The 9,458-nt window shown below is 42.9% G+C and overlaps 1 protein-coding gene across 1 annotated transcript; it reads left to right on the top strand.

Annotated features, from left to right (window-relative positions):
- Positions 1–4,497: 4,497 nt before the first annotated feature.
- On the top strand, positions 4,498–7,571 carry LOC136515483 (uncharacterized). The gene is made up of 3 exons (XM_066509058.1): positions 4,498–7,017; positions 7,109–7,288; positions 7,365–7,571. Exons 1-3 carry the CDS (start codon positions 4,498–4,500, stop codon positions 7,569–7,571), a joined length of 2,907 nt encoding a protein of 968 aa, XP_066365155.1.
- Positions 7,572–9,458: the final 1,887 nt, after the last annotated feature.

The raw sequence follows: 9,458 nt of genomic DNA, 5'->3' as shown, positions 1-9,458 counted from the left end.
GAGCGCCAAGTGAAGGCCCTAGTTAAAAAGATGTTGGTGGAGAAAGGATGTCTACGATGGAGCCACAGACACCAATGGGGCTGCCCAGACAACTGGCGGTAGTTGGCAGCCCTCCGGATGTTCCCAACAGTCAAGGTTCCAATGCAATCAGAACCCCTGTCGATCACATATGGGCGCCAACCAGTTGCAAATTGGTGGTTCCGATGGGTAGGCAAAACATGATCATTGAGGTGGCAACGGGCGTGGCACATCCTCCGGGCGGCACGTGGCACAATAGGGACATCCCATAGGACTACACTCGGGTCGAGATGCATACCGTGAAGCCCGAGTTCATGACTTGGAAGATAGAACACCCTACTCCCGAGGGGCTCGTGTTACTCAGAGACGTCATGAACCAGTTCATCCTCTGGCACAGACAGGACATTGTATTGACTGAGTCTTCGCCAACTCCGACTGAAGTTCATCCTCTGGAGAAACCCATCGAGGATGGGGAGGTATACTCACCGGCCCATGACCATGACCACCACACGCTAGAGACTTCTCCACCTCGTACCGAGCAAGGGCATGATGACATGCCACATCCTTCTCCACCTCGTATCGAGCATGGGCATGATGACATGCCACGTCCTTCTCTAGCTCGTACTGAGCAAAGGAATGATGAGATGCAACATCCTTCTCAACAAGCGTAGCCGATACATGAACAACAAGTGTCTCATGAATAGCAATTGCCTCATGAACAACCGATACATGAAGAACAAGTGGCCCCTGGAGCAGGTGATGCACAAGTTGATAAGGACGTGTCCAAATGGGAAGCTCAAAACAAAATCCCAATTAAGATAAGGCCATTGTATGTGGGCATTAATGACATCTCATCGGTGCACAAGTGGATAGCCCATGACCAGTTCAAGCCTAAGAACCAAGTAAAAGAATTTAGAGCATCAGCTTCTGAGGAGGGCACCACTAGCAAACTGCACAAAGGGTTTAACAAGTATCCAGCTGTTGATAACCTTAAATGGTCAAATGATTCCCCGGATAAATATGAAAAAGGCAAGAACTTCCTACCAAACTGAGTCATACAGTGCTTATCACGTGGAATGAGAAAGTTCCATGATTGGTACTTGCATGCTCAGATAACAGAACTAGAAATCTTATAAGCATGGATCCCTGCCGGCACATTTAGAGCCCTAGGTGGTCAAATTGATGTTGAGTTTAAGGATATCCAGACATGCTTCCACCTTAAACGAATGGAAATGAATCTAATTCGCATATGGTGCCTGTAAGTCCTTGCCCTCTCGATATGATATCAATGTAATCTTTTGATTTTGTTGTAACTAACCCGCACCGTGATTTGTAGAATGCAAGCGGACTTTATGAAAAAGAGGCCAGCTCTAAAACACGAGTATATAGACCCTTCACCTATAGCATCAACAAAATTTAATTACCCTAAAGAGTGAAAACTAGATTGCAAAGAACTAGGAGCTAGAAAGACACTTAAGGAGAAAGAGGACATCAGGAACAAGAAAATATTGAAAGAGTCCCTCAAGATTGCGGCATACATTGCTCTATGTTTTAAAAATCTCCAACAACACGATAATATATGGATACCATACCACTTCAAGTAAGTTCGACTGTATGCTTAGCTTTGTTCAATATACTTTGTTCGATGCAAAAGAGCTTATGTGTTCCTTCTATGACTAAATTCATACAGCGATCACTGGATTTGCATAGGCATCTGGCTCTCACATAGCATTGCATGGGTCTTTGATTCAGCGGATTTCCTAGTTGAGACATACAAAGACTTCATAGCGATTGTCAAGACGTGTACATATTGACAATCCTCATTTTAGCTACTATATTTGCATACATACTTGTAAGGTTCAATGTGGGATACTAACAAGTTGCATTTGCTAAAACTATTAGAACATGGCATTCATGCACTATGTCCAGGAACATAAGGGGATACATTATCCAAATAGAAAGGAAAAGTTGTATGTCAAAACTCTATGTGCGATAAGTGTCATTTACTTTGGTACTTCATATATTACGTGTCTGTCAATAGCATTACTTAACATCTCTATATGTAAAACACACAGTGCCCCAAGCAGAAGCCTGAGAGTCTACATTATGGATACTACACATGTATTATGATGAGTACCATCGGTGGCTACAATAGAAACCCCAATCTGGTAAGTTTGAACCTATTCGCTCATAGTATGAAAAGTTTGCATATGTTGTGATATAGTAAACCTAAACTTATTCTCGTGTAGTTGGAGAAAGATAAAGACACGAGAAGGAACCCATACAAGGATGACGAGCTCTTAGAGATAGTTGGCGACCTTTGCAACTTTATAATGGACCAGATTGTGTACCGTAAAGGCACTTACCATCATCTTCTTTTCGATTTAGGTAGTAATCCTCTATACCAACACCTTTGGAAGACTGATAGGCTAGCCCTAGGTCGTTGATGGCAATATGGACTTGTGGTATGATTTGGATTAGATTTTGGAACGGTTTGGACTTTGTTTTGCATGATAGACTTTTGTGAATTATGACTTATGATGATGTTCTAAATAATGGTCTTCTGTTTGTGGATGTATATGTGTATATTTGTGACGGTCAGATTCGAATTTGAATTATATATATATACATATATAGTCAGATTTGAATTTAAATTATTTATTTTTTTGCTGGAAAACCCACTATAGGGGCGGTTCTTGATTGAACCGCCCTTATAAATACACACAGCAGGGGCGGCTGGTGATACAGCCGCTCTTACAGAAGTCCACTACAGGTGCGGCTGATATTACCAGCCGCCCTTATAGAGGGCATTGTAGGGGCGGCTGAAAACACCAGCCGTCCCTACAGAGGGCACTGCAGGGGCGATCAGAAAACTGCCCCTACAGAGACACCCTCTGTAGGAACACCCTGGGAAGGGCGGCTGGCGCAGTCGCCCCTACATAAGCTCTAGAGCCGTCCCTATAGTTAAGGGCTCGTTTGTTTTGGCTTCGGCGACTCCGGCTTCCATTGACACCGGTACTGTTTACGAAGCTATTTTTCTCTCTCCTACATTGTAGAAGCACCATTCACTGAAGCCATTTTTCTCTCTCCGATTTTTTGTGCCACTGTTCACTGAGCACTGTTTACGAAGCCGGCGGAGCTTGTTTTCCTGGCTCCAGCTACAGTGCATGAACAGTGACAGAGCCGGACCACGTAGGAGCAGTGCCAAAGAGAACCTAACTTCTGTAGTAGTGTCATTCATATCCCTGTTGATTACGGAAGCCCCAGACAAAAGCAAATAGGGCTTTTAATTGCGCACAGTGCCCGTCACCACTCTTAACAGGATCCAGCAACGGAGCAATGGACCACCCTCCATAGATAGGATCCCGTTCTTTGCCCTAGACTCTCTGTACCAAAGGTGCCCGCTCTTACCCTAGATATCCCTTTTGGGCTCGTTCTGCTGATCAGTTTTTAACTTATTTTGGATGATTTCAGATAATTTAATAGTGTTATGTGAGAAAAAATAAGTTGAAATAAGCGGAGCAGCCGAACGAGTTTCCCCAAGGCTGATGAGTCTACTACTCTACTCGCACCCGCTCTTCAACGATGGAACAACGTTTCGGGTTTCATGTACACCAAGAAATGCCGTGAACCTTAGAGAGAGAGAGAGAGAAATCACGGGCTCATGGATGTTGCAAGGCAATACGCTAAAACGGATGCATAAGAATGAATCAAAGCGGTCTTCCATATATATATGGCAAAATAGACAATGTCGTCCTTCAACTTTTGCTCTTGGGTCAAGTTCGTCCCTGAACTCTTGCGAGGATCAATTTAGTCCTCGAACTCTTGCTCTCCGGTTCAATTTCGTCCTCCATCCGAGCTGGACGTCCACGTTGGCGTGCGAACTCAGCAACCAGTCAGCTTAGGGTTCCAACTCCTGTTGAAATGACCAATTTACCCTGCACTCGTTTTGGACAGAGCAGCCGCATCGAGCCCGACCACTCCCTCTCCTACCAGGTCGCCGCCCCTCCCAGTAGCGTAGCTCGCCACCCCTCCCTACCAGCGCGCCGCCACCTCCGAGCCAGCTCGGTTCGCCGGCCCTCGGCACCCCCTCCCTAACAGCGAGCGCGGCCCCTCCCAGCCAGCTCGGGTCGCCGACCCTCGCCGCCCCCTCCCTGCCAGCAAGCCCGCCGCAACCAGGCCCGCTCGCCGCCCCTGAGCACCCCAGCCATCTCTCCAGTCGCCGACCCCATGGAAGCAGCTTGCTCGTAGGATTTGTTTGGACCAGAGGGGATTCAACAACAGCACGACCACGATTTTGAGGCGAGCAACCAGGGGCTGGTCAGGGAGCCGTGGCCCTCTTGGACGGAGGAGGAGGGAACCAACCAGCAGTACATAAAGGTATGTTAATTCTTTTGCATTTTACTTCGTGGAGCTGAGAAGCATGTTGGCTTTTTTTAAAATCTAATGTTAGAATGCATCCTGTAGGGCTAGGAGAAGATGGGAGATTCAGAGGTACTGGTTGTTAGATTTCATTTCAATGGGGTATTTGTTCTTGATGGATCATCAGTACAATATTGTAATGGAGATGAGGGAGTTTCACATATAGATAAGGATAAACTGTCCATCCCAGAACTTGAAGGCCATCTGATGGATCACATAACTTTTAAGAGGTCTGTTAGGATGTATTGGTTGCCATTTGGTGCAGCAGTGAATACTGGGATGAGGATGCTGGTAGATGATAAGTCATGCCTTGATATGGTAGATGCAATAGGATCTAATGGTGCAGTGGATATATACACAGAATTAATTGATGTGGACATGGCTAAATTTAGTGAAACAGATTTACAAGATGGAGCAGGAGATGAAGCTGTGTTTGACCTGTTTAGAGATGAAAATGTCTTAAATTTCGATGCACATCATGGTGGCCAAATTACAGAGGATGCACAGATTGGTGAACCAAATACTGAAGATGAACAAGAAGATGGTTTAGATAGTGAATGTGAAGCCACAGGGTTCACATCTGATGAGGACGATGAAGCAAAGGAGATAAGAAACAATTATAAAACAAAAATGTCAAAAAGGAAGAAGAGAGGAGGCATTCCTGAGGACACCCCCACTACAATGGATCTTCCAACAGGGAATGATCCTAACAGTATGGTTCAGGTGAATGAATTTGGAGATGGCATTGCATATTTTGATTCAGATGAAGATGTATCATATGATGATGATAGTGAGACTGATGCCAAGAGAAGGAAGTGCAGGTTTCCAATATTTGATAGCCGTGCCGACACACCTCAGTTTGCCTTGGACATGTGTTTTAGAGGCAAGAAGGAATTAAAAGATGCAATAGAAAGGTATGCACTGAAGATGAAGGTAAATATTAGGTTTCCTAAGAATGACAAGAAGAGGTTAAGGGCTGTTTGCTCATGGAAAGGTTGTCCTTGGCTTGTGCATGCTTCATACAACTCCAAAACTGACTGGTTTCAGATTGTGACATATAATCCCAACCATCATTGTTGCCCAGTCTTGAAAAACAAAAGATTATCTACAAGTAGAATATGTGACAATTATAAGAGTACTATCAAGGCTAACCCAGCATGGAAGGCTAGAGCAATGAAGGAGACAATACAAGAAGATATGGGTGTCGAGATTTCATTGACAATGGCGAAAAGAGCAAAAGCAAAGGTTATTAGGAAGGTCATGGATGCTCGGAGTGGAGAGTACTCTAAGTTATTTGACTATGCCCTTGAGCTGAAGCGCAGTAATCCTGGTAGCAGTGTGCATATTGCCCTTGATCCTGAGGAAGAGGACCATGTGTTTCAAAGAATGTATATTTGCTTGGATGCATGTCGAAGGGGTTTCTTAGATGGATGCAGGAGGGTGATAGGGCTTGATGGTTGCTTTCTAAAGGGTCCTATGAAAGGGGAGCTGCTGTCAGCTATTGGGAGAGATGCAAATAATCAGATTTACCCTATAGCTTGGGCTGTTGTGGAATATGAGAATGTAAATTCATGGAAATGGTTTCTTGGGCACCTTCAAAAAGATTTGAAAATCCCACATGGTGCTAAAGGATGGGTGTTCCTTACAGACAAACAAAAGGGTTTGCTGAAGGCAATTGACCTATTCTTTCCAATGGCTGAGCATCGAATGTGTGCACGACACATTTATGCAAACTGGAGAAAAAAACATAGGCTACAGGAGTACCAAAAGAGATTTTGGAAGATTGCAAAGTCATGTAATGAGATACAGTTTAATCATTACACGAACAAGTTAGCTGCCAAGACACCCAAAGGATGGGCTGATTTGCAAAAAACAGAACCAGTACATTGGTGTCGGGCTTGGTTCAAAATTGGATCCAATTGCGAGTCAGTTGATAACAATGTGAGCGAATCATTCAATAGCTGGATTATAGATGCAAGATTTAAACCTATCCTTGCCATGTTAGAGGAAATACGTATCATGGTGACAAGAAGGATTCAAGAGAACAGGAGCAATAGTGATAGATGGGCAATGACAATATGCCCCAACATTCTCAGGAAGGTAAATAAAATTAGGCATGCAACCCAATACTGTCATGTCCTATGGAATGGTGCAAATGGATTTGAAGTGAGGGACAAGAAATGGAGGTTCACGGTTGATCTGGGACAAAAGACATGCTCCTGTAGATATTGGCAAGTCTCGGGTATCCCATGTCGACATGCTTGTGCAGCCCTGTTCACAATCTCAGATGAGCCGAACAATTATGTAAATACATGTTTCTCTATTGACCAATACAAGATAACTTATCAGCATGTCCTCCAACCGGTAGAGCATGAGTCTGCTTGGCCTGTGTCTCCAAATCCTAAACCGTTGCCTCCTAGAGTGAAGAAGATGCCAGGTCGCCCACAAACAAAAAGGAGGATGGATCCTTCAGAACGAATGAACTCGAGCACTAAATCCTCTAGAGTTGGCACTAAAATCAGATGCACACGTTGCAACGGCCTTGGACACAACACTAAGACATGCTCTGTTCAGCTGGTGTTTATACATTTCACCTTTTTAGCTTTCTATTTTGTTCCTGGAGATAATAACAACGAGATGGCTCTAACTTTTCCCCTTTGTTATGCAGCAGCAGGACTCGACATCGCATAATCCTTCTCACAATAGTAGTGCACCATTGGCCATTGAAACAGCACCATCTAAAGGAAAAGGTCAAGCTGCATCTCTGAGCACAAAGTCAACTAAAAGAAAGGCAATTGAGGGCTACGGATTGTATTATAGTGAAAGAACTGGTTCATCATTTATTCAGGTTAGTAAATGGTTAATGTACACTCAATCTCTATGCATTATTCCAATACATCAATCTAATTTCAATTGCTCTGTAGACTGGTCAAAAGAGAAGAGTAGTGCCCTTTGGGAAGTCAAAGTCTGAAGCTAAAGCCACTGCTGATGGGAATGCCTTTGTTGTCATTGAGACAAGTGCAGGTGGTGCCACCTCGTCTGCAAGAGCAACCATCAATGTTACAAGCGGGCGTGCAACTGCAAAGATTAAATCTAGTTCAACTAGCAGAGGAAAGCCGAATAAATCGTGACAGTAGTCTGTATCATCTAAGAAGACTTTGTTGTCATTTGCATTACATTTTGTAATGGCTCTTGTGTCAGCATCTTATACTCAGAACCTGAAATATTTGTGTCAGCATCTGCTACTTTGAACCTGAAACATTGTGTCAATTTCATGCCTGTGTATCTATACATTTTGTCAGTTTCGTGCTGTCGATTTGGCGATGAACTACAGTGGAGGGGAAGGGGAGAGCCGGCTGTGCAGTAAGCTGCTAAATGAAAATGAGCTAGCTAGGAGAGAGAGACGGCTGCACATAAACAATGGCAAGGGCAATATGGACTTTGAACATGCATATCAAAATCCTAAGACATCTGGCTGAATCTAGCATGCCAACGTGGATGTCCAGCTCAGATGGAAGACGAAATTGAACCGGAGAGCAAGAGTTCAAGGACTAAATTGATCCTCGCAAGAGTTCAGGGACGAACTTGACCCAAGAGCAAAAGTTGAAGGACGACATTGCCTATTTTGCCTATATATATATACTAGTACTTAGAAAAAATAAACAGAGGCGCATTATACTTCAAACAGTTCAGAGGCTGTAAGGGCATGTTTGGTTCCTTCCCCTCCTTCTAAAATTTCTGTCACATCGAATATTTGGACATATGTATGGAGTATTAAATATAGACTAATTACGAAACTAATTGCACAACTTGCGACTAATTTGCGAGACGAATCTTTTAAGTCTAATTTGTCCATGATTTGACAGCGTGATGCTACAGTAAATATGTGCTAATAATAGCTTAATTAGGCTTAAAAAATTCGTCTCGAAAATTAGCCTCCATATATGTAATTAGTTTTGTAATTAATTTATATTTAATGCTCCTTATTAGCCTCTAAACATTTAATATGACATAAATTTTAGGAGCGACTAAAGAACCAAACACCCTGAGTATCCGTTCTCAATCTGGACAAGAATGCCGTGTGTGTGGCTGTGTGCCACCTAAGGGCCAGTTTGGTTGCCAAAAAATTTGGCAAAACGTTATTGTAGCGTTTTTGTTGTTATTTGGTAATTAGTGTTCAATCATAGTCTAATTAGGCTTAAAAGATTCGTCTCGTGGATTTCGTCTAAACTGTGTAATTAGTTTTATTTTTTATTTATATTTAATGCTTTATACATGCGTCTAAAGATTCAATGTGATGAAAAATCTTAAAAAATTTGACGTTTTGGAGAGAAACTAAACAGAGCCTAAAGATCACCCAGAAATGTGCCGAGAACCTGAGAGAGAGAGAGAGCGCGCTGAGCACACAAGCTACTTGAACGCGGATGGAACGGATCACGGATGATACCACGGTATGGGCGAAATTTACGGGAGCTTGTTTGTACTGTGGGGGAATTATTACTTCCATTCATGACTACTGTAAGTCTGTAACCTGGCCGGCCAAGCGTTCATTGCTCTGAAAACAGTGACGCCATGAACCCCTGCAGTGCATGCACTGAGGTCTGACTGTCTGAGGCATATATCCCACCATGTAACTCGGGTGGTGTTTAAATCAGGGAGTAAAATTTAGGAATATCACATCAGATGTTATATCAGGGTGTATATAAGAGTGTTTGGATAGTAATAATAAAACAAATTACAGAAGTCCTCAGTAATCCGCGAGGCAAATTTATTAAGTCTAATTAATCATTCATTAGCACATGTTTACTGTAGCATCACCTCGTCAAATTATGAACTAATTAGGCTTAAAAAATTCGTCTCACGATATGTGCAATTAGTTATTTTTTAGTATATATTTAATACTCTATGCATGTGTCCAAACATCCGATGCGATAGAAAATAAACTTTAAGGAAAGGAACTAAACAAGACCTTAACTTTAGTTTTTGTTGGAGCAACTTCACGAGTCTATTTATATCTT

This window comes from Miscanthus floridulus, chromosome 17 (genome assembly GCF_019320115.1).
Source record: "Miscanthus floridulus cultivar M001 chromosome 17, ASM1932011v1, whole genome shotgun sequence".
Lineage (NCBI taxonomy): Eukaryota > Viridiplantae > Streptophyta > Magnoliopsida > Poales > Poaceae > Miscanthus > Miscanthus floridulus.
This window is presented reverse-complemented; position numbering and strand designations above follow the sequence as displayed.